This window comes from Bos indicus, chromosome 23, assembly GCF_029378745.1.
Source record: "Bos indicus isolate NIAB-ARS_2022 breed Sahiwal x Tharparkar chromosome 23, NIAB-ARS_B.indTharparkar_mat_pri_1.0, whole genome shotgun sequence".
Classification (NCBI taxonomy): Eukaryota; Metazoa; Chordata; class Mammalia; order Artiodactyla; family Bovidae; genus Bos; species Bos indicus.
Window position 1 is genome coordinate 35226804 of NC_091782.1, and position 25244 is coordinate 35252047.

At 44.6% G+C, this 25244-nt stretch overlaps 1 protein-coding gene, 1 long non-coding RNA gene and 2 pseudogenes across 3 annotated transcripts in view; 1 reads left to right on the forward strand and 3 right to left on the reverse strand.

The window, feature by feature from the left end:
• Positions 1 to 12544, forward strand: LOC139179021 (uncharacterized). The gene is made up of 3 exons (XR_011563458.1): positions 1 to 301; positions 613 to 10656; positions 11510 to 12544. It is a non-coding gene; the product is annotated as an uncharacterized lncRNA (long non-coding RNA).
• Positions 2393 to 25244, reverse strand: part of ALDH5A1 (aldehyde dehydrogenase 5 family member A1) — a 27918-nt gene continuing 5066 nt past the window's right edge. The window contains exons 2-10 of one of the 2 annotated variants that reach the window (XM_019985953.2): positions 22703 to 22786; positions 20805 to 20975; positions 18943 to 19059; positions 16742 to 16885; positions 13572 to 13715; positions 11826 to 11984; positions 10005 to 10174; positions 7621 to 7679; positions 2393 to 5961 (exon numbers count right to left, since the gene is read on the reverse strand). In XM_019985953.2, the coding sequence (XP_019841512.2) occupies positions 5756 to 5961; positions 7621 to 7679; positions 10005 to 10174; positions 11826 to 11984; positions 13572 to 13715; positions 16742 to 16885; positions 18943 to 19059; positions 20805 to 20975; positions 22703 to 22786 (1254 nt within the window). In that variant the 3' untranslated portion in view covers positions 2393 to 5755. The remainder of the gene's footprint in view (positions 5962 to 7620; positions 7680 to 10004; positions 10175 to 11825; positions 11985 to 13571; positions 13716 to 16741; positions 16886 to 18942; positions 19060 to 20804; positions 20976 to 22702; positions 22787 to 25244) is intronic. The other variant, XM_070778315.1, reaches the window with a different exon arrangement.
• Positions 21038 to 22666, reverse strand: LOC109577166 (transcription factor BTF3 homolog 4 pseudogene; annotated as a pseudogene).
• Positions 22793 to 25244, reverse strand: part of LOC139179029 (putative ribosome-binding factor A, mitochondrial) — a 6665-nt pseudogene continuing 4213 nt past the window's right edge.

Consider the following 25244-nt stretch of genomic DNA (forward strand, 5'->3'; position numbering starts at 1 on the left):
TCAGTGTAAAAAATAAACAGAAACATCAATAGAGTCAGGCGACCAGAAGAGGGCGCTTTCACGCACTGTGATGATAGCAGAGCCCTACAGGAGGAAGGCCTCTCTTTCCTGATAAGGACTCAGCCAATGAAAAGCCACGAACTCTTTAACCAGCCCAACTTCCGTTTCCTCCCTATAAAAGCATTTTTCTTCTGTTGAGGTGCAGGGACTTGACTTGATGCAGCTGGCCATGGTTGCAGATCTCAAGTTACGGTTAGTTCTCTGCTCGTCCTAACTAAAGTTTGTTTCAGGTCAACAAGAGGTAAGTGGATCATTTTTCCTGGTAAAGTAATTTTAAAAATCAAAAGCAGATTAAGAGAAACGCATGGAATAAATGGAATGATAAAGGGAGATGGGTATCCAGGAATGCTGTTCTTTTTTCCAAAGAATGCTATTTTTTCTTATTTTGTTCAAAGCCTACTGATGTAACTTGGATTCAGTGAGGCCTACGTGAAAATTTTGAAAATATAAACGAACACTGCATGAAAGTATAAGATATTCTGTCTAAATAATTAAGTGATTTTATCTGAATAGCAGGGTTTCAAAAAATGTCTTCCTCATACATTTCTGTAGCCAAAAAACCCAAGCTTTGAAAAAAGTACATAATGGATAACAGTGGCCTGTGTAGCAGAGAGACACTGGTGAACTTGAGAAAGCTGGAGGATCCTCCTTTCTTAGGCAGCCACACCTGCAAACCCAGGTAAATTCCAGTTTAATTCAGCAAGCATGTAATTAGCCCAAGCCATGGGACAGGCTTAGACTCAGTAAGCCTGTACTTAGTAACCTTAGACTCCATAGAGTCTAAGCTCCTACCGCTCTCCGTACATAGGCCAAAAATTGAGAGACGGGTTGTTGGGGCAAGAAATAATGATTTTATTCAGAAAGGCAGCAGTCTGCGAATATGGTGGGCTCATGCTCCAAAGAACTATCTTGCTTGAGTTAGAATTTAGCCTTCTTTTATACTAAAAGAGGAGAGAGTAAACTCAAACACTTCCTGGTTTCCATCAGCCTCTGTGAAAGGGTGTGTAGGTTTCTTCCTCCCTCCAGCCATTCACAGATGGGCCTGGTCAGGATATTTCCTCTGAGCTAAACAAAGGTATTTTAGCTTAATGCTTATTACCTGGGAAGCAGGGTTCTCAGAGATGAGCCATTACAAATAATTTAAGCTTAACTTGGTGCTTTAGTTGTGTCTGACTTTGTCTGACTCTTTTTCGACCCTCCAGACTGTAGCCCACCAGGCTTCTCCATCCATGGGATTTTCCAGACAAGAATACTGGAGTGAGTTGCCATTTTCTTTTCCAGGGGATCTTCCTGACCTAAGGGTTGAACACATGTCTCCTGCATTGACAGGCAAATTAAATTCTTTACCACTGAGCTACCAGGGAAGTCTGATTAACTTGTAATAGAATATAAGTTTCTTCGCTATTACAGTCCCTCCTGTAGGAATGTGTTAGGGTACCAAATTTCATAGGCTGGCTCCCTGCCCAAGAGATTCACAGATGAATCAAAGGAGCATTGTTCATACATGTAGCAGAGAAATAATTTTCCCTCTACCTTTCTGAGTTCTTGGCTGAGACCACTGCCATAAAAGATTAACAAGAGAAAAACAGATGTTGTAATAAACTTCTCATGTATATCTCAGAAGTGATAACTGAGAGTGGCTTAAAGCGTCAGTTTACATAGCATCTTCAATAAAGAACAATAAATCTCTGGAGAAATGACAGGATAGAGGAAAACAGTTGTAGGCTTTCAAGGGTGGAACCAAAGGCTAGTTAGTAAAATTTGTTATTTACAGGCTGATTGGGCCTGAAGTTGTCTCTGGGAATTAACCTTTGTCCCTTCCTCTTGATAGAAAGGGGGCACTTTTGTAAATTTGTATCCTGCTTTTGGGGCTTCCCCTGGGGCTCAGTGGTAAAGAATCCACCTGCAATGCAGGAGCCACAGATTCGATCCCTGCGTCAGGAAAATCCCCTGGAGGAGGGCATGGCAATCCACTCCACTATTCTTGCCTGGAGAATCCCATGGACAGAGGAGCCTGGCAGGCTGCAGTTCATTGCGTCGTAAAGAGTCGGACATGACTGAAGTGACTTAGCACTCATCCTGCTTTTAGGCAAATAGAGGGGTAACAGAAGACAGAGTGCTTTTCTTTTATCTGCTACTTAATTGTCTTCAGCTCACAAAAGTCCTTATGCCATAGTGGCACATTTTGGGGTAGCATGTCCTGAACTCCTACAGTCATATTTTGAGGGGGGCATACATATCCAAAGTGGTCTAATAATCTCCAAAGTAAACTCAAATGATGAACTGGCAAGAAAAATCCCACAAACCAGAAACCTTTACTTAAAACAGGAAATTCTGTTAATTCAACCTTTATTAATCACACACGCACAACTCTGCTGCCTTGACACACATATGCAATTATCAAAAACTGGAAAGTGAATTACATGTACATTTTTAAAAAACAAAATGTTTTCACAGTTCCAACTACACTTATCCCCAAGTTTTATCCCACAAAGTACAGCATGAAAAAAAACCACAGCATAAATATTATTCAAGTAAAATGCTATCTATCATAGCTGCATACGAATAATTAAAGCTCTGGGCTTCAACCTGCAGAGAAGGCAGTCATGTGGAACAGTTAAAGTTAATGATCTAAGTTTATAATAAAACAGATTTATCTCCATTGTGCTTCTGATCTTTACTTTCACTGAGTCTTTCCATAAAAATTAAAGGTAGATGAGCCAACACTTGACATAAAATTATATTTAAAAGCTGCTCAAATGGATAAAGATAACAGGTACAGAGGAGGTTTAAAATGAGAATCCCTGCATAGCTGGGGAAAGTAAACTGAGAATTGTTTTCTCAAGGCCAACAGACTCCCGTTATCTGGGTGATTTCGGATGAGTTATGTGACGATTGCTGGAAAGTTCTTGGGGAGAATTCACTGGAGCAAGGTCTGGAAAAGTACTTTTTACACAGTAGGTGTTCAATAAAATGAAATAATGCTTCACAAACATGGGAAAGTCAGTATCTCCCTCTTGGTTTAGATCAGAGGTTGAAAACTATTTCTGTAAAAAGCCAAAGAGTTTTGTGGGCAATTCTGTCTGTGGTGCAAATACTCCACTCTGCCTAGAAGGTAGCCACAGATCATATGGTAACTGAATGGGCATGGCTGGGTTCCAATAACATTTTATTTGGGGATTCCCTTGGGGTCAGATGGTGAAGAACCTGCCTGCAATGCAGGAGACCCGGGTTTGATCCCTGGGTTGGGAAGATCCCCTGGAGAAGAGAATGGCTATCCACTCCAGTAATGCTTGGAGAATTCCATGGACAGAGGAACCTGGTGGACTACAGTCCATGGGATTGCAAAGAATTATGGACACTGATATCTGAATTTCAGAAAATTTCCATGTGTCATGAAATACTGTTCTTTCGATTTATTTTCCCCTAACCATTTGGGAATATAAAAACCATTCTTAGTTCTGGGTTGTACAAAATCAGGCAAGATTTGGCCTGTGAACCAATCCCTGGTCTAAGGGTCCTTTTCTATTTAACGTTAAAACACACATTTTTAACAAATCCATCACATATTCCATCACATAATTGATCACCTTACTGAACAATAACCCCCAAAAACATTCATTTAAAAATACGTCTTTCCCCATAACCCAGATCAATTTTACTAAACAGTAAGCTATTTCCTTTTCAAATTATTTTAATTCCAGAATTAATCAAGGATATGGCAGTGAGTTTCTGGCCCTCAATTTATGTACCTGGTCAACCAGATATACTAGAAAACTCAAAATCTACCATCAAGCCAGAGTGTCTACTGAGTTACAAAGTTACAAGCACTAGTATTCTGGACTTCTAAAAACTATTTAGAGCATTTTTATTGTTAATAGAAAACAGATGGACACATCCAAACATTAAGTAATTAAAATGTTACGTGAAACAACCCCAGAACTAGTAAGAGCAAATTCACAGTCAATATGATGTATATGTGACTGTGGACAGGGTCTGAGCAGTGCCTGTCACTAGGAGTGGACTTCAGCTGATTGCTTAGCTGGGCCTCAGGGGGACGGCTGATGTAACCCAGGGCAAACAGAAGGCAGCTCCAGGACTGGCCTTGGTACCTCTGTGCACAGGGACATCTCAGACCTTCCTTTAGCTGCTCAGCTCCCATGGCTCAGTGAGGGGTGCTATGTCCTGGCTGGTCAGGAGCAACTGCCTCCAGCACGTTTTCCTTCTGCTCCCCAAAACATCCAGAGGATGTCAGTGGAGTGTGCGCGCGCGCGCGCGCGCGCACACACACACACACACACACACACACACACACACACAGTGGAAAAGGGGGAGCTTTGTCCCTGTCTGTTCCACCAGGACCAGCCTCCCCTTTCCTCATATATCAGGACGTTTAGAGACACAGTACAGAAAAGCCTACTGTTTTCTTAGTCAGAGATTTTCTTTCAGAGCAACAGGAAACAGTGATTGTTGGGCTTTTTGTTCTTAAAAGAACTATAAAAACTCATTGGACAAAAAGCGCCTCTTCCAACGGGCAACTATGGAAATTCTTTTCCCTTTTGAGATCACTGTACTCAAAGTGCTTTTGCGCTCTCTCGCAGGTGAAGGAGCAGCGTCTCATAAAGAGCAGGCTGTGGGAGACCAGCCTGCCCTCGGGCTCAGATGCCGAGCAGGTGGGTACCAGCCTCCCCTCACCTTGGCAAAGCCACTGCTGGAGACCCAAGCCGGGCTGGGAGGTGGTACCCATAATAACAATGACTCCCGCACTTAACATCGAATTTTCACTTTTTGGCAAATATTATATGTTTGCTTTCTCTTAGGTTCACAGTATCCTATGGAGCTAAGTAAGGCATGAACAGAATCTCCACTGTACTGAGGGTGGGTGTTGGGGGTAGATAGCATGTCTGTGCAGATAAAGCCCAGCCAGGCTGTTACACCTCGGTCATCCTCCCACCAAGCCGCCGCTGCCACACTCTGCTTTATGCTTATTTTCTCTCAGAAACATGATGTGGAAAAACAGCAAAGAATTGAACACAGAATCTTTAAGCGGTTGAGGATGATGGAGCCTTCAGTTTAAAAACTAGTCAAAAAAGAGAGAGGGGTTCTTTCATTTCTCAAAGAAATTCAGGCAATTCTGTGCTGTGTCTAAAGTTCTTAAAAAAAAAAAAAAAAACCCCACTGATACAGCCGCTGCAGCAACACCTCTGAATGCCCAGCTGGCGGTCACCAGGCATGCAGTGGCATCCTGCCCAGACTGTCAGTCACACTCAAGAGATGTCCCCCGCAGCCCTCTGGGTCTTAGCTCTGGAGCCACGTGGGTGCTGGCTATGTCATTGCCCAGGCTGTGGTCCCACTGTGGTGAGGGGGCTTCAGGACCAGCTTGTTGCACCTTGCTCTGAGGCGGATGAGGTCATGGGTTGGGTGGGCAGGGGGGTGGGGGGTGGGTGGGGGCTGGTGATCCGGGGCCTCATCCTATAAACCCACTGCTGGTTCTCAGGGATCTGTGGCCACAGGCTTGTGGCATGTATTGGTCCCAGGTCAGCTAGGAGGAGGGGTAGGATTTGTATCTGCTTATAAGGATTGGATGATTGGTTTTTTAAAATTCCTAGTTCAGCTACCCGATGGGTTTATTTAAAATAATGGATGGCATGTCCCCATACATAGGTAAGCCTCCCTTTTTATTTTTTGAAGAATCCTATAAGCCTCCGAAGCACACATACTTGAGCTCAAGATACTCGTCAATGCCGTACTTGGAGCCCTCTCGCCCAAGGCCAGACTGCTTCACGCCCCCGAAAGGGCACTCCACGGAGGAGATCAGTCCTTCGTTAACGCCAACCATGCCGACCTCCAGCCGCTCTGCCACCCTCCAGATCTGGGCCGGGTCTTGAGAGTAAAAATAACCTGTCATGGGGATAAAGGACACAGATGTAGAATAGTCATTAAAGACATCATGTCCACAGTTGAGGGTGCCATGGATGACCAGCTGCCTAGTCACGTGGGCTGGAACCTCCCTGCTTCCAAGTGGAGCCCCTAGTTGGTTCTGTGCATGTCTCCATCTCACAACCTTTAGAAATCATCTTGTTACTTCTGTTCCACTCTCGCTAGCACTCTCACCATCTCCAGCTAGGGCTGTAACAACAATGAACCCGGCTCCTATGGCCTCCTAATCAATTCACCCTGCACACATCTGTTAGGTTATCCATGTGATGTTTTTACCCAGACATTCCAGCAACTCCTTGTTACCCATAAATAAGGTTAAGTTCCTGGTGGGTATTTGAACTCTCCCTAATGTGGTTTTGAACAACATGTCCAGCTTTATCTTCCATTATTTCCAGTCACCGACCATCTCCACCAAACTCGTCCACCCAGTTATCCTTGTCCTATTTTCACTTAACTCCCTAGGTCCCCCTCTGCCCAGAACCTCTCTCCTTCAATCTGCACCATCAGAGTCTTGCCCAGCATGGATGCCCTGGTTCAGGGCCTGGCTTCCTCCACCATCATCCCATCAAGAAGGGACAAGAGGAATGCTGGGCTCAGCGTTACAGGGGCAGTCGTGCACACATCTTACTCCAGCGTTAGGCCCTCTGAGTCAGCAACTCCGAGTCCTTGTAGTAGAATAAGGGACTCTACAGGGTGCACATCCTTCCTCTGGTTATCAGTAGTTCTTGTCCACCCAGAGAAGCGCCTGTAGAGCTACGGCTGTATCTTTATGTCTTTGTATCTTTGCCAACACTTCATTCACTTGCTGCTGCTGCTGCTAAGTCACTTCAGTCATGTCCGACTCTGTGCGACCCCATAGACGGCAGCCCACCAGGCTCCCCCATCCCTGGGATTCTCTAGGCAAGAACACTGGAGTGGGTTGCCATGTCCTTCTCCAATGCATGAAAGTGAAAAGTGAAAGTGAAGTCGCTAAGTCATGCCCGACTCTTAGCAACCCCATGGACTACAGCCTACTAGGCTCCTCCATCCATGGGATTTTCCAGGCAAGAGTACTGGAGTGGGGTGCCATTGCCTTCTCCAATCTAGTGGATGCTAAAGATGGATTTGTTGACTGTCTTTATGCACATACAGTTTTGTCAGGGACACAGGGTACATACTAAGGCCGCCTTGACCATGTCCAAACTGCAAGAACAGAGCCACTCCCTGAGGCTCCCTCTGCCTGTGCTGTCTTCCCTTCCTTCATCGCCCCAAAGCTCTCTGTGAAGTCAAGTGCTATCTCTTTTGTTCATGCTTCCAGGAGGGATGCGAGGAGAAGCGCTTGGAATTTCCAGGCATCGAGCCTCTGGGAACATGGGACTTAAGGGGTGTGGGTGGTTCTCCCCAGAACAGTCGGCACAGCTGTTTCTCCCTCCATCACGCCCAGCTCCGACCAGGGAGCTCCCATCCCACATCCTGGGGACACAGCAAAGAACCTGGACTGGCACAAACCCACCCTCCCGCCTTGGAAAGCAATGAAACATGTGCTGCAATGAAGCTGACTTCTCAAAACCCCAGGCAACATTTAAAAGGCACAGCTGGAGAAGTGACTGTGATTGTCGCTAAGCGAGGACAGACACCCACCTGCCAGCCCGACGTTGGCCGCGTTAGCGATCGCCACCGCCTCCTCCTCTGTGTTGAACCTGCCAAAGTCAGGGTGGGTCATCAGCAAAATCCCACAGGGGAAGGGAAACCAGCTGTTTTTCCTTCTGCTCTGTTTCCCAAATAAGAGCCAGGGGTCAATCAGAGTTTTGCAAGGAGCAAAGAGGAAAACACCTTCATTCACTGCACACGCTGAGTTCAAGGCTAGGGAGCTTGGATCAACACCAGTTCATCTCTTCTAGGAGAACAGGAGACATGCAGGGAACTACAGTGTATTCAGAATGTTGAATAAAATGCCTAAGAAAAGGGTTACTGTTTTTGTTCCCTCTTAAGACGTGTGCCAATCATAACTACTTGAGAAGCAGCCGTGACGTGGGAGAAAGACAACAGCCAGGGCCTGGTGGGGCCCAGGGTTCCAGTGTTGGTTCGCTGCTTATGCTCTGAGCAGTGTGACAGTGCTGGGGGTCTGTTCCCTTTGGAAATGAGACTACTAGTGTGGAAGCCTAATGCAGTCTCTTCCAGCTTGATGATCTTATTTCTGAAACTAGATTTCAGAGGCCTTTTTCTATTGCCCCAGAACTGTAAATGGGGGGCAGAACATTCTATGTATCCCAGCTCCTCAAATCAGAGACCCAGCAGCAGCCAGCCGTCTGAAGGCTCGGGCAGAGCTGGCAGACCCCGGTCAGTGCGAGAGGACGTGTGGAAGAGAGAGGTGGGGGGCCTCAAGAGAATCACTTGTTCCAAGTACGAGCAGTTCTTGTCTCTCCACTGTAGAGAGCAAGCCGTTCTATCTGCCAGAGAATAAAAACCAGGGCATCACCCATATCCTCACTGCCTATGTGTCCCTCGAAAATGCACTCATCACAGTATCAGGTGGGACATCCTCGACGATTTCACCTTTTGAGTGTGAACTATTTACACAATAACAACCACACTGATATTAGGTGATGTGCTTTATGTATATTACATCATTTAAACCTTACAGCTGTCCTGTGAGGCAAGTTTTTTTGTTGTTGTTTAGTCACTAAGTCATGTCTGACTCTTTGCAACCTCATGGACTATGGCCCACCAGGCTTCTCTGTCCATGGAATTCTCCAGGCAGGAATATTAGAGTGGGTTGCCATTTCCTACTCCAGGGACTGAACCTGGGTCTCTCAGGTCTTCTGCATTGGCAGGCAGATTCTTTACCACTGTTCCACCTGGGAAGCCATGAGGCAAGTACTAGTTTTTAGTCCTTTTCCCATCAAGGACCCTGGGGCTCAGAGAAGTTAACTCATTCAAGGGGACACAGGTATAAAGTAGCAAAGCCTACATTCCTAACCTCTGCCTCCTTTTGGAAAATGTCAAGTTCATATTCTAGGTAAAAATTTTTTTACTAAAAGATGAAAGTTCTCCAAGTGGTCCATTTTCCCAATGTCAGATTAATCTATTAATTTCATTAGCAATGGAGGAGAGAGAAATATTTGGAGAAATAATGACCAGGAATTTCTGAGGACTAAACAAACACCTTAGATTTTAAATAAAGGCCTTGGGATCTCAGATTGAAAAAAGCTCACAGTATGCCGTACCTAAGCTGCTGCTGCTGCTAAGTCACTTCAGTCGTGTCCGACTCTGTGTGACCCCATAGACGGCAGCCACCAGGCTCCCCCGTCCCTGGGATTCTCCAGGCAAGAACACTGGAATGGGTTGCCATTTCCTTCTCTAATGCATGAAAGTGAAAAGTCAAAGTGAAGTCGCTCAGTCGTGTCCGACTCTTAGCAACCCCATGGACTGCAGCCTACCAGGCTCCTCCATCCATGGGATTTTCCAGGCAAGAGTACTGGAGTGGGGTGCCATTGCCTTCTCCGGTACCTAAGCTACCATGGTAAAATTTAAGAACATCAAAGGCCATGAATCTCTGAAGAGAAAAAGATCCCTTCACAGGAACAAGAACCAGACATCAGCTTTCTCAGTAACAACCCTGAAAATAAGCAGACCAAGGAGTGCTATCTTGTGAAGCTCGATTTTTACGCAGGTAGATTATTAACTTGTGAGTGTGGGATAAACGGTCCCATACGAACATAGTTCATTTCCCACAGACACCCTTGAAAGAAGTCTTGAAGGATGTACTCTGTTTTGAAGAAAAATGAGTTTGGCAGGGAGCAAAGTAGAGAATTTGGTAAATTTTGTGGTCTAAACTGGCAATAACAAAAACCAATGTTTAAAAAACCATGCCTTGGACCTGGCCCTTCCCCTGACACAGCCCCACTCTCTGCTCCTCTCTCTCTCCCACCGGCCGCAAATGACACAGGAACTGGATTACTCGCCAGCCTTCCTTTTCCTTTCCTACTCTTCCTCCCGTCTTCCTACACGCTGGATGGCCTTACTTGATAACAGGTGCCACAGGCCCAAAAGTCTCTTCCTGAGAGCAGAGCATGTCTCGGGTGACGTTGCTGAGCAGGGTGGGCTCGAAGAAATTTTTCCCAACGTGGTGTCGCTTCCCACCTGTCACAACGGTGGCCCCTTTGGAAATGGCATCACTCACGTGTTTCTCGACCTGTGTGAGGAGAAAAGGAAGAGCCTTTGGGAAAGGGAATCCAGGATACTTGGAAAATGTTTAAACTGTCAAAAACTATAACTGGGCTTTTCTTTCTTTTTCAAATAGGTTTGAAACCATACGCCCCAGTTCCTTCTAGGTAGGAAGAACCAAATACACAGATATGGAGTCAAGAGGGAGGGTTGTATATACAATGCTGCTTCCTCCCCACTTGTTGGAAGGACTGAAGCTGAAGCTCCAATACTTTGGCCACCTGATGCGAAGAGCTGACTCCTTGGAAAAGACACTGGGAAAGGTTGAGGGCAGTAGGAGAAGGGAACAAGAGAGGATGAGATGGTTGGATGGCATCACCGACTCAATGGACATGAGCTTGAGCAAACTCTGGGAGCTGGTGATGGACAAGGAAACCTGGCATGCTGCAGTCTATGGGGTCGCAAAGAGTCGGACATGACTTGGCGACTGAACGACAGCAACCCTGCTCTGTGAGTTTCTGGCTATTTGGTCTTTCTGTTTGCTGAATGGCCTAATACACATACACTCGTGTCTTTCCAGGGCTGATGCTCAGCTGCCTTTCTGGGATTTGCTCTCCTTGCCTTCCTGGGTTAGTTCCAGGCTCTTGGATCCCACGCTGTTCTTGTCCCTGGACTTCTCTTTCACTTTGTTCTAATATTTTCTCCTCGAGTACTAGTTATTTTGAAAAAGGTGCACTGAAGATGGTTTATATTCAGAATGTTTTGATAACTGCAGGTCGGGTTTTCTCTTGCACTGGCTGGTAATGGAATTTGGACCCCAAATAATTTTCCTTCAGAGTGTTGAGTATATTTCTCTACTTCTGGTGCTGACAATGAACATTCTAACTCAGAAATAGTTCTCACTCCTTTATGGATCGATTTTCCCCACTCTAGAAGCTGCTTGAATCTTCTTTGTATGTTCCTAACATTCTAAAATTTTAGCAAAACACACCTGGGTTTTCTCTTTATTCTAACTCTATATACTTGGCAATTGGCAAAGTCTTTCAATCTGAAGAATTAAATTATTTCCCCCTAGCTCTGATAAGTTTTCCTCTAGCATTTGTTTGATAGACCTGTTTCTTCCACTTCAAGTCTTTCTAGAGCTTCTATCACTAAAATGGATACACCCCTGTGTGGGTGTGTGCATGTTCGGTCGTGTCTGACTCTTTGTGACTCCCATGGACTGTAGCCTGCCAGGCTCCTCTGTCCATAGGATTTTCCAGGCAAGAGTATGTCCTGTCTTCTCAAAACTCTCGGAGGAAGGTATTAGATTCCTAGAAATGTCTGATCTCAAAAACAAAAAGCCTTTTTCCTCTCCTTTTAGGTGTTCCAAAGATGAAAGAACTTTGTATTTCAAGATGGTAATTCCCGAAGCAGCAGGAGACAGAATTATCACCACTGCAAGAGAAGATTTAGGGACAGCAGTAGAATGCAAGAGGCAGATCTCATGGGAGCTCAGCGAAATGACAGAGCTGGAAAAGCTTATAACCTGACGATGCCACTTGATTCATACCAACTGGCAGAAATTCACTAGTGTTTCTAATTTCTCCATGTTTCCAAAACCACCTTGCTGGGCACCTTACCAGAGTGGTTTTTGATACTGAAACCAGGACACTGAACAGATACTAAGACAAACTTACCTTTTCTACAGCTTTCGCATTAATTAACGGGCCTTGAGTAGTTCTCTCGTCAAATCCATTACCCACATGCAGGTTTGTTTTAATTGCCTCAGCAAATTTTTTCACAAAGGAGTCATGGATACCGCTTTGCACCAAGAAACGGTTGGAGCACACACAAGTCTAGACAGAAAGAAACAAACTCATGTCAACAGTTCATCAGAAGCTACTGACCCAACCAGTAAACCTATGATTGCTGCTACCTCTGAATGTAAATGTACTTCCCAGATGGTCCCTGTCCTGGGTCCCACCTCCATACTCAAGCTTGGCCCTAAAGAGAAACATGCCAAGAGCATGTACTTCTCCAGGCCCCTCCACAGCCACCACACCTCTGTAGTTAAACAGGTAAGCGAGCATAAATAATCTGTGAGCAAAAAGCCACTAACCCAGGTTTTTTTCAAATGGCTCATATTGGAACCAGAAAACCAACACAAGAAATTAGCTCCTTGAGACGTGATACTCAGCGACAGAGAGCAGAGCTAGAAGGAAAAGGATTCAAAGGCTAATTTATGTCCTCTAGCTTAGTGAACTTTTCAAGAGCTTGGCAGAATCCAACATTTTGAAAATGGACACAAGACCATTCTTTCAGTCTAAATTATTGAAAAGCCCTTTGTTTATTATATTTTCTAGTTTAGACCTAATATTTTCAAGTTATAAAATATAAACACATTATTGGAAATGAGGCTATCCTTGATACATTTTCTTCTTGGCTTTTTTCTTAATTGTGTATTTTCTAGTAGAAACAGTTTGTAGATAATTTTGTACCCTGTGCATTTTTATTGGCTTAAAGCAACATACCCCGAAGTTGTAGCTTTGTAAATGTAATTCTGAAGGTTATACACCTGTGCATTTTGTGTTTCTAAAAGGAAACACACCTATTTCAGAAACAACCAAGCTAATTTAGGTTATGTGAAAGGAGAAAAATTAATTACCAATGGTCAAAACAGGATGAAAACTATTTAATAAAGAATATTATACACTTCACCTTTTTCCTCCTAGATAGCTTTCCAGTTTTTATTCCATTTCTGGAACGCATTTAAAATCGCTTATTGATGGTACTCTAAGATGAAGTGCTTACCTTGTATGAAATAACTTGAAAGGTCCCTGCTGGATCTAATGCTCTGGGATTCCCTAGAAGGTGTGAGCGGAGGCCACCACTCTCCCTAGGACAAGCTGGACCCTCCTTGGCCCACTGTGGTGTGTGTGGCCCTCTAGTGGAGGCCTGTCCTGCCCTCCTCATCTCGCAAAGAGTGAGACCCAGGCAGTAGGGTTTTGAGTTTTTCAAGGCACCATCTCAACATTTTCCAACCTTCTTTTCCTTAAGACTGTGGGCTCCAGACCCTAGCTGTTCAGGCTATTTTGTATCTGAGGAGATGTTTAAACCTGTTCAGCAGAGAAAAGTCCAGCAAGGGAAAACTATGAAAATAACCAGATTCAAAGAGGAGATGAAAGAAGAGAACGATTTGATTAAAAGGCATCTGCTGTTCAGCAAATTTTCCTCGAAGCCAGGGATGAAGACACCTTATTTCCCTTCATACCCTCTGAGCCTAGCAGAGTCCCAGACAAAGAGAGGGCACTCACTAAACATCCAATGAAAGAGGACATGCACGAAGAATGAAGGAACCCAGAAGTGCCCTTTCTCCCAGGAGGTGAGGGAGGGGGTAGGATCTTTGTAAAGCACACAACCCAGAAAAATGCTCCGGGACTCACCTGTCCAGAGTTCCTGAATTTGGAGGCCATGGCCCCGGCGACAGCCTGGTCCACGTTGGCACTGTCGAAGACGATGAAAGGGGCATGGCCACCCAGCTCCATGGACACCCTCTTCACAGAGTTTGCTGCGTGGTGCAACAGGACCTGGGAGCAGACAGAGGATGCTATGAGCACCAATCAATAACAGGGACCAGTAAGGCTTCGTTTCAAAAAAGTCCCCAATAGAGGAGGAAGCCAAGTACACGGTAGTGTATACGGGATGACAGTTTGCATAAGAAACAGGGGAAATGATATATATAATATAATATATATATATATTCATACTTGCTTATATTTGATAAACATGGAGAAGATGACAAGAAACTAAAAATAATTATGTATAAAAGGGAGGAAACCAGGGATGGGGTAAGGGTGAAACTTCTGAATATAAACATGTTTATAATGCCTTGATTTTTGAACCATGTCAGTGTCTGACCTACTCAGAACATTACAAACAGGCTTAACAATCACAGAGATAGGATAATAAAATCACCCAGAACCCCTAGTTTACCACTGATAAAATCCTAAGGTATATCTATCCAGAATATGGCTATATACACAGAGGGATATGTACCTTTTTTAAAAAGCAACTTTGTATTTTATATTGAAGTATAGCTGATTAATAATGTGATAGTTTCAGGTGGACAGCAAAAGGACTCAGCCATACACATACATGTATCCATTCTCCCCCCAAACTCCCCTCCCACCCAGGTTGCCACATAACGTTGACCAGAGTTCCCTGTGCTAGACAGTAGGACCTTGCTGGTTATCCATTTTAAATACAGCAGTGTGTAATGTCCATCCCAAAGTCCCTAAGTATCCCTTTTCCTAGGTCTATGAGTCTGTTTCTATTTTGTAAATAAGTTCATTTATATCATTTCTTTTTAGATTCCTCATATAAGGGATGTCATACAATATTTCTCTGACTTCACTCAGTATGACAATCTCTTAAATCCATCCATGTTGCTGCAAATAGCATTATTTCATTCATTTTAGTGGCTGAGTTATATTCCATTGTATATATGTACCACATCTGCTTTATCCATTTATTTGTTGATGGACATTTAGGTTACTTCCATGTTTTGCCTAGTGTAAATAGTGCTACTATGAACACAGGGGTGTGTGTATCTTTTCAAATTATAGTTTGGTCTCGATGAATGCCCAGGAGTGGCATTGCTAAATCATATGGCAGCTCTATTTTTTAGTTTTTTAAGGAACCTGCATACTGTTTTCCATAGTAGCTGTACCAGTTTTCATTCCCACCAACAGTGTAGGAAGATTCCCTTTTCTCCATACCTTCTCCAGCATTTATTGTTTGTAGACTTTTTAATGATGACCATTCTGACTGGTGTGAGTAAACCTATTTCTTTATTGGACTCAAGATAGCTTTTTTTTTTTTTTTTTTTTTGAACTTTAAAGAAATGCTCTTTGCCAGGCCATTGGTTTTTCCGACTCGGCTTGCTCTTGGGTTGCTTGCCTCCACCTGTGTCCTCTGACTGAGTCTTCTTCCCACTCAGCACCCATGATGAGAGCTTGAACCCGACTCTGGCTGCATGGCCCTTGCTGCCTACAATCCTGCTACGTCCTAAGGACTCTTTTCTGCTCCCATTCCCCCTGATGAACTTCTCGGGACTTCAGCCTCCAAAGCCTTAGAAAGGGAGCATGACTGCCCAGCTTACCTTTCTATGAGACACCGGCCCTTGGTCACTGGCCAGCCTCTGAATCTGTTTTCCTCAGGTCAAATGTCCATTCATGGCTGAATTCTCTGTGGGGAGCAGATGAGTACTCTGTCCCCTCCACAGGCCCCGGGAGGGGCGGTCTCCCCAGGAGGGGTAAGGGCAGGGCCGCATCTCCAGAAGAGGCTGATCGACGGGGGTTCAGTTAGAGGCAAGATTCTATGTGCCAAGATCCAGAGCTGAGCCACTGATTCTCTGCAAAGACCAGCTCAGAAGAGGCTATTGGTATGGAGAATGGCTACTTATCAGTGATTTCTATCACTCTTCCCTTTAAACCACTTGAAGCGAAGCACTGTCCCATGTAAATAACTTAAAAGGACAGTTGAACTTGGCAGGAACGCGGTCAGCATTTTCCTAGGGGTCTGTCCGTTGGGGACAGTTTGCTGAGCAAAGTAAGGTTAAGCAGTGAGTGGCTGGTCTTTGCCCAGTATCTGGGTACTTCTCTTGCTTCAGTGGCAAAGGTTTATAACCTTTCTTCTCCCAGGCCTCTTTTTCTCTAACGACTTTGAAACCCACTGAGAATAAGTTTGTCTGCAAGATCCCTGGATCAGGGTGGTAGCACTTTATGGATCTAAAAATTCACGCTTCTGAAATGAATGAATGAGTGGCAGGCTTCCCAAGTATGAGTTTGCAGCATAACAATCATGGTTACGGCTGGGAGTTACTAAAATTGGTTTATTTTCTCCTGCTTCTCATGGTGTCCAAAAAATGACCAGTTTAACCAAAACTTTCAGATTAGATTTTTATTATTTTAATCTGATACGTTTATGTACTTCTCTAATATGAGCATATGCATGTATGTATATAAATACTAGCAGGAAAAATGTGTACAATCTGGTGAGAAACACCATAATTAGGAACTTTTGTTCTAGTCTGCCTTTTTCCTGTTTTAAATATTTAAAAGGATAAATAAAAATGCAGTCATAGGCATACAAATGAGGTTTTGGGGGAAGAACTTTTCAACATATAAGGGAGAAGAAAGCTAGAAAAAAAAAAAGACCTTTCTGTTTCTGTAAGTACCTTTATACTAAACACATTTTTGTTCTAAGGCATCCATTTCTTTAATTCTAGATTATGAAAGAAACACACACTTGAGTGTTATGGGAATATATGATGGACAACTTTCAGCTACTTCACATGCAACAAATAATGGGAACCTTGTCTACTCTTAAACCTTCAGTTTTGTCAAACAGGAACCTAGATCATGTCACAATGAGGAACACCATCCAAATATTTCTGAAAGATGATCAGACATTACAATATGGGACAGAGCTTCTAACACTCTGCTGGAAACCCTCCTCCAAATGGTGACTGAGATGAAGTAGTATTTTTGATACTGTATAAAGAGAAGTTATTAGAATGACACTTGTTTCCTTTGAGACTTAAGTCACATACCTTTCCAGTGGCTGTTGAGCCAGTAAAGGAAATTTTAGATACGAGAGGATCTGTACAAAGTGCTTCCCCTACTTCCTTGGCCTTCTTTTGAGAGCAAGGAATCACGTTGTACACACCTGGGGGAATTCCAGCCTGGTTTGCAAGCTATAAAGAGAAACAGCAAACATGTGGCAGCAAATGATCAAACTGGAAAAACAGAAAAGAGAAATAAATGTTTTAACCCAGAAAGTAATGGCAAAAAAAACCCAAAAAACAAAAACCCATAGGCTAACTTTGGGGACAGAATACATTTAGAACCGAAATAAGATTCTTACTAGTGCTAATGTGGTATTAAGGCTTCTCTGGTAGCTCAGATGGTAAAGAGTCTGCCTGCAATGGAGGAGACCTGGCTTTGATCCCTGGGTCAGGAAGATCGAGAGAAGGAAATGGCAATGCACTCCAGTGCATTTCTTGCTGAGAAAATCACATGGACAGAGGAGCCTGGCGGGCAGCACTCCATGGGGTTGCAGAGAGTCAGACACGACTGAGCGACAATGTGGTATTAATATATTGCAAGTTTCTGCATGAGTTTTAAGCAGTATTTTATCATATGCATGTGTGTGTACACACATGTATGTATATTTCCCAGCTGTGCCACTAATAAGGCCTAGAAACAGTGACCAGCCAGTAGCAATGACCATCCCTGGTGCCCTAAATGTAGCCTTAAAATATCATTTCTTACCAGAGGAAATAAAGGCTTTCTGCAGAAATGGTTAATCCCAGGTCTGGGACAAGAAATATGTACGATAAGTCTAAAACATTTTGTCATACTAGATAGCAAAGAAGGTCTGAAAAACTGTTAGAGTTATGTTAGAAGATAAAAGAGCCAACTCCAAGAGGCTGCCATCGGCCAAAGTGGGAGCAGTGGGAGCTTCATCAAGGATAATAACCACAAGAAAGTGAAACTCATCAAATACCAGCACATTAAAATCTATTGGCACATAATGCTCCTTAAAAAAACAAACTAATTGGGAACCTTTGGCAGATGACAGGAATAGATTCATTTATTTGAAAAACTGGGAAATAAAAAGAATCAAATATACTGCCTTTCCTCTGTAAATTCGCCGCCGGGTAACCACAGAGTTGATGGGAAGCTTTGATTTATAGAAGTGGTCTGGTGAATAAATGAATGAAAAAGGAAAGAATTCAAATATTACCATTTGGGCAACTCCTAATGAATTAACAGACCGAGCAGCATCGTACAGCAGTGAGTGCAGACGTGAAAACAGACACCCAGACCTTATTCCCCCTCTGACAAAAGGACGCAAGATGGGATCGAACCCGAGTCTGATGAGGTGTGCGGATACACCTGCCAGTTTGGAAAGCACAGGCGACAGAAGAACGTGGTCCCTGATGTGCTGTCTGCAAAGCCTGGTTGATGGGGAGCTCTACCGGTCAGATGTCCAGCTTCCTCAAAAGACAGACTATACTGGAAAGAAAAGGATGGAGGGGAATCTGCCCAATAGAAGGAACTCATCAGATATTCAAAATTTTAACAAGTAGAGGCCACTGCAGGAAGTCTGGATCAATCCTACTCTGGTGACATGAGAAGCCATTAGAGGGTTTTAAACAGAAGAACAAGATCTGACTGAACGCAGATTGAGTTGGAGAAGGGAGTGGTTAATAAGAGGTGCCCTCAACGTGAGAAATGCCCAGCTTTTAGTCACATTGCTGCTGCTGCTAAGTCGCTTCAGTCATGTCTGACTCTGTGCGACCCCATCGACGACAGCCCACCAGGCTTCCCCGTCCCTGGGATTCTCCAGGCAAGAACACTGAAGTGGGTTGCCATTTCCTTCTCCAATGCATGAAAGTGAAAAGTGAAAGTGAAGTCGCTCAGTCGTGTCCGACTCTTCATGACCCCATGGACTGTAGCCCACCAGGCTCCTCCATCCATGGGATTTTCCAGGCAAGAGTACTGGAGTGGGTTGCCATTGCCTTCTCCAAGATATCATTGCTAGGGTAGCCTAAACAATAACCTACAGATGTCAGAAAATTCCCATTACTTTTTCTAAAAAGAGGAACATCTGACTTAAAATAATGACTAGTGAATTAAATCATAGCACCACCAAACAAGAGATGCAGGCAAGGGAAGAGGCTTCGACAATGCTTCTTTGTGTCCCAGATAGATAACGTCCTTTTTTGGACCCAGTGCAGCGGCTCACCTCAGCTAAGGCCAGGGCGGAGAAGGGCGTGTCCTCGGCAGGTTTCACCACCACAGTGCAGCCGGCTGCCAGGGCGGCCCCCACCTTCCGTGTGATCATGGCACTGGGGAAATTCCACTGGATCAGAAGAGAGGAGGCGAGTGAGAGGAAGGGCTGGTCCAAAGGCAGGCGGGTCGAGACACCAGCCTGCAAGTTCTGCCTGGCAGAGGTGTTCTTACACACGGGAGCTCAGAACACCTGGCACCTGCTGGCTCCAGGGACTGTGGAGACAAGGGCTCACAGAGACAAAAACACCTTCAGGGTTTAAAACACTATAAAATTATCTACACTGGGTGACAGCCAACTCTCCCTGTAAAGGGCTGGGTAGTAAATAGTTTAGGTTTTGTGGGATGTCCAGTTTCTGTCACAACTAGACAACATGTATACAGATGGGAGTGGCTCTGTCCCAGTGAAACTTTATTTACAAACAGGCCTGAGGGCTGTAGTTTGGTGACCCTCTGGGGAAAAAGAGTAGCAAAGGTGATTTTGAAGATGGTATATGATATATTACTTCCCTCTCTAGATATTCATAGATAGCTCTCTGTGGATATTTATAGTAATATTTTGTTTCAACAAAACCATGTATAGTGCTTATTCTGACCTAGGCACTGTTGTACGTGAGGTGAGGTCAAGTCGTTCAGTCGTGTCCGACTCTTTGCGACCCCATGGACTGTAGCCCACCAGGCTCCTCCGTCCATGGGATTCTCCAGGCAAGAATACTGGAGTGGGTTGCCATTTCCTTCTCCAGGGGATCTTCCCGACCCAGGGATCGAACCCAGGTCTCCCGCATTGGAGGCAGACGCTTTAACCTCTGAGCCACCAGGGAAGCCCACTGTTGTAAGTACTTTTATACTATTACAATTAAACCCTCATCACAACCCAATGAGGTTGGTATTTTTCTCATTTGCAGGTTTGGAGACAGCAAGAGCAGTTAAGAAACCTCCTCAAGGTCACACAGCTAGTGGAGACTGAGTTCTGGGTCAAGCCTAGTCAGTCTAGACAGCGAGGGGAATGTTTCTGTGACTGTAGTGAGCAGGGAAAGACTAGCAGTCTTGAGACCAGCTGGCAGACACCGTAGAGAAGTTAATATGGTAACTAGCCGAAGATGGACCCAAGAGAAGCAACTCATGTAGAGAAAGCTGGTTGCCCCACAAGGATACTGCAGTCCTATCCAGGCAGATGCAGTATCTTATTTCTCAGCCTTTTAACTTTCAGAATGTGGCCCAGTGCCTGCTGGAGGGCACAAAAATACTTTGAAAGTGTCACATCTTAAGTCTTTTTTTAAAAATGATAAACACCAGAAGATCGTTGGCACCCCACTCCAGTACTCTTGCTTGGAAAATACCATGGACGGAGGAGCCTGTTAGGCTGCAATCCATGGGGTCGCTAAGAGTCAGACACGACTGAGCGACTTCACTTTCATTTTTCACTTTCATGCATTGGAGAAGGAAATGGCAGCCCACTTCAGTGTTCTTGCCTGGAGAATCCCAGGGACGGGGGAGCCTGGTGGGCTGCCGTCTATGGGGTCGCACAGAGTCGGACACGACTGAAGTGACTTAGCATAGCATAGACAACGCCAAGAAGCCTTTAATGCCAAGACAGAGAAGCCCCCAGGGTCCTCCTGTGGGTCATCCCCCTCCTGCAGGCGTTAGGAAACACTGGCCACCACCACACCTCTCATTATCACAGACGACCAGGAAACACGCCCCCGCCTCCAGGAGCAGCATCAGGAAGCCAGGAACAGGTGGCAGAGAGAACAGGATGAGCCCAGCTGCTCCAGCCCCATTCAGCCTCCCCCAGATCTCGCTGATCCTGCCACATACCGGGGTGATGACTGCGGCCACACCGACGGGCTGCTTGAGGACCAGAGCCCGCCTTTCTTTTGCTGGGGTGGAGATAATGTCTCCATAAACACGGCGGGCTTCCTCTGAAAACCACTCCAGGAAGTTGGCAGAATAGAGAATTTCTCCCTGTGCCTCCTTCAGTGGCTTTCCCTAAATTAAATCAGAAGAGGACACACTCATTACCTTCTTCTTCTTTTTTTTTTTTTTTTAACAAATGTAAAGATTTGCTATATTTCTACTGGGGTAAGGAGGAGGATAAATAAAACTGGTTTCCAATTTGCTCTCCACTGTATACATACATACCCACACACACACATACACACACCTAAAATACCCCAACAAAAAACAAAAAAAAAACAAGAATTAAAACCCAAAAGACCCTCAAACTGCACCAACACTTCGTATTTTGTCCAAAAGAATAGATCCTGGGAGGAAGTGCAAAATGCAAAATTAATGACCAAAAAATGCTGAACAAACAGCATTATCAATATACAAAATATTTATATTACTGAACTAGTAACAGTTGATGTTCTCTGTGTCTGTAAAACTTTGGAACCACATAGCTGATTTGTTAAATCTAGTCCATGCCAGCTTCCAAAAATCAGAAAAGATCTTAGTTAGCTTCATTCTTTGATGCCTCATCAAAATTTTCTATGAGATCTGGAACATCATCCTTCTCCTCATCAATGTCTTCTGGTTTTGGGGTTTTGCTATCCAGCACTTGCCGAGGGAACTGTTCAGCTAACTTCCTAAGACTTGTTAAGCTGTCAGCACCAAGCTGACTTAATATTCCAGGAAGCATTTCTGTGATTGGTTTGGCTTCTGCGTGGCCGGTAATTGCAAAGGTGTTGGCAGAAAGGGAAGCTTGGACTTTAGGATTGTTGAAATGAATAACTGTCCCATCATCTTTAATCATGTTCACCTCTTCAATACCAGCTATATTATTCACAGCCAGTTTTTTTAGAGAACTCTGAAGTTTTTTGTCATCAGCTTGTAGCTGTTCTACGTACCACCTTCTTCTTTCTGCGAGCTGTACCCTTGCCCCCTATCCGGACCTGAGCCTGAAGTTTGGCTACCTTTTCTTGATTCATGCTGTTGGTAAATCTGAAGCAGGGAGGGTCCTCCAACACCAGCACACGGCAAGAGCAAGACGGCTGCCTCAGTCGAGCCACTCATTACCTTCTAATAACAAAAGCGCAATTCTGTGTTTCTCAATTCTTCAAAGCTGCAAGCAGAGTACAAAGTCTCCCATTACAAAACCCACTGGGCGGTGGAGAAATTTCTAGCCTCAGTGTGAGTCTTTGAAAGCAGAATCACAAATGGTGATGGAAGGAAGCCTGCCAGGTCACCTTGAGCCACAGTTGTCATTTGTCTCCTTAACAGGTTTACAATCAGGAGGAGGTGCCTAGAATGGCCTCTTCAAATTTTTTTTCCTTCTGATATTTCTAAATGTTGTGAACAGTGGAAAGTAATTTATCAGAGTGACCAAAAAGCTGGTACCTTTGCAAATGTACAAAAACAACATAAAAAATCAAAGCAGTCATGTGGGGGAAAAAAAAAAACCTAGAATGGTGGAAAAGCAGTATTCACATAGTCCACTCAAAATCGATTTCTTGCATATTATTAAAGAGTAAGTTACAACATAGAAATTTTGATTTAGCAAATATGTGTGCCTGATTTAATCAGAAAAATTTGTGCCGAAAATAATAACTGATATCTGATCATGAAGTAAAGAATTCACATTTTCTTTCTTTTTTTTTTTAGAATTCACATTTTCTTTAGCTACCTAACAGCACTGAAGTTAGAGACTCCTCCAAGCTTTCTTCTAAGAACTCTTGGACAGTTTCTTCAAGTACTAAGTTAGGTCCCGAACTTACACTTTCAGCTGTAATTATCTTGGCAAGGTCATCCTTATTTTGTATCATTAAGTCATACCACTTGCGAAGTAAAGAACTCCTCTCCTGAAAAAGAAATACAAAATAGTAAAATGCCAAGTGTAAGAGAGACTATTAAATAGTCTTCAGTTTCCTAAAATATTTGCTGTGCAGTCTCATTCTTGGGGAAACATATATTGACCTGTTTTTAAAAATTGAGGTATAACTAACATGCAATATTGTATTTGTTCCAGGGGTACAGACCTTTCTTCAGTGAGTAATATCAAAAGATTGGGTGTGCTGAGTCATAAATTGTAAAATCGAAAAAAAGTTTTGTGGAACGACTGTTACTATTTACAGTAAATGCGAATAATGAATTTCACCACACAAAGGTATAGTTCCTTACTTTTTGCAGTAACATACACGGAACACAGCATTTACCATCTCAATCACTTTTCAGTACACAGTTCAGTGGCATTAAGTACAACACTTCACATGGTCTTGTGGCCATCACCACCCTCCATCACCACCTTTTCATCTCGCAAAACTGAGAGTCTGGACCTGTCTCTCCATTCCTCCCAGCCTTGACAACCATCATTCTATTAATACTTTCTGTCTCTATGAATCTAACTACCCTAGGAACTTGATACAGGTAGAATCATACAGCCTCTGTCCTTTTGTGACTGGCTTATTTCAGTGTCCTCAAGTATAGTTCTTTATTTTTACATTTTTTTCCACTAAGGGTTTTACACCCTTCCCGCAGGCCTTGCCACCTCTCCTGCAACACAGCACAAAGGATGCAGACACCACCTGCAGCTGCAGGAGGGCGCTAGTGGCACCAGCAGTGCGCAGGCACCCGGAGCTGGGTCACGATCCACTCCCTTCTGATCCTTTCTCTCCACCTCAGTTCCTGCTCTGCTTCTTGGAGCCCCACTTGGAGCCCGGGGCACGCTCCTCAGGCGGCCCCCTCCCCGCCCTGCAGGTAGTTCTTGGGAGAGAGGTCATCATCTACACAGGGTCTGGCCTTCCTCTTCCTCGTCTGCTTCCTGAGCTCAGCCATGTGCTCTGGCCACAGGGGGCCCACGGTCCCGTGCCCTTTCTCTCTCCTCTTATACTCCAGGATCTGCTTGTTGAGTGCCTAGTGGTCAATCCCACTCAGATTCGAGTGTGCCGCAGGGCCCTGGGTATCACTTGGCGAAGCAGTGTCCAGGGCCTCGGGGTCGCTGAAATCACTTTGTGTGCAAAGTCTTGTCATCCCGGGGTCCAAAATCAGCAATTGCCAGTAGCTGATCAATCTCCACCATAGCTACGTATTTTTTGTCCTGAACACACACTCTGGGCGGTACGTTCCTCGGGGTCTGCTGGGACATCAGAAGATGCCCCATGTGCGCAGCGCTCCTCTGCAGGATGGCCTCCGGTGTGCGTTCTGGGCCTCAGAGAGGGTCGCCCTCCAGAAGACGCGGCAGGCAGAGAAGCCTGAAGCCAGAGAGACCTTGCAGAGCTCCGCGTTCAGGTTGCACAGCTGCTGGCTCACTTCCGGGGTGCATAGTAAGCCTGTGAGCGCTTTGTAGAGGAGAATGTTCAGCGCCTTCAGGTGCCCCGGTCTTCCTTCGGGTTCTCCTGGTGGTGCTCTTCATCAAGAACTCCAACTGGGATGGCTTGTGGGTCAAGTGAGAGCCCAAGGAAGGACCTTCATACCAAAACTTCCTCCATACGTAATACAATGTAAATGCTACGAAAACAATTGCCAGCAAGGCAAATTCAAGTTTTGTGTTTTTAGAACTTCATGGAATTTTTGCAGAACATTTTCAGTCCAAGGTTGGTTGAATCCGAGGATTTGGAACCTCGGACCCACGGTGGAATGTAAACATCACTTTGCTTTAAAAGTTCACTTTGCTTTTAGCAGACTTAAAACCATCACAACTGTATACAAGTACAGAAAAAAGGCTGGGTGGAAAAACCGCAAACGGTAACGGTGACGGGTGGGCTTTCACAAGCGGAGACTGTGCTTACAGACTTGGCTGCGGGCTTGGGCACCTGGCTAATGCCCAGGTGGAGCCCCCACCCTTTGCAGGACCCCCCACTTGGGAACATTACTTGGTTTTCGAAGCAAATTTCTTGAGCAGGTTCTTGCCACAGGACACAGGCGAGCTGTGTAGACCTCGGGCACCGCTCAGGAGCCCCGAATGGAGCCCCCCACAGACCCCTGAGAGCTCCCACACCTTTGCTCAGTGACCGCTGACAAATGGCCAGGTCTTTATTTTAATGACTCCCTGGCAAGTTGTCCCATAGACTGGGGTGGAGGGTGTGGGGTCTGTGACGCTTAGGAAAGGGTTTTGCACACTTCAGAAGAGAGGCCAGGCACAACCCTGTGGATGTACTTAATGCCAGCGAACTGTACACTTGCAAAGAGCTAAAATGGTAAATTTTACATTATGTGCATTTTACCACAATTTAAAAAAATTTTCAAAAATAAAAGGATGGACGAATAAACTAGATTAAGTATATTGTAGAAGAAATGATTTCTTAAATATTTTTTTAAAAA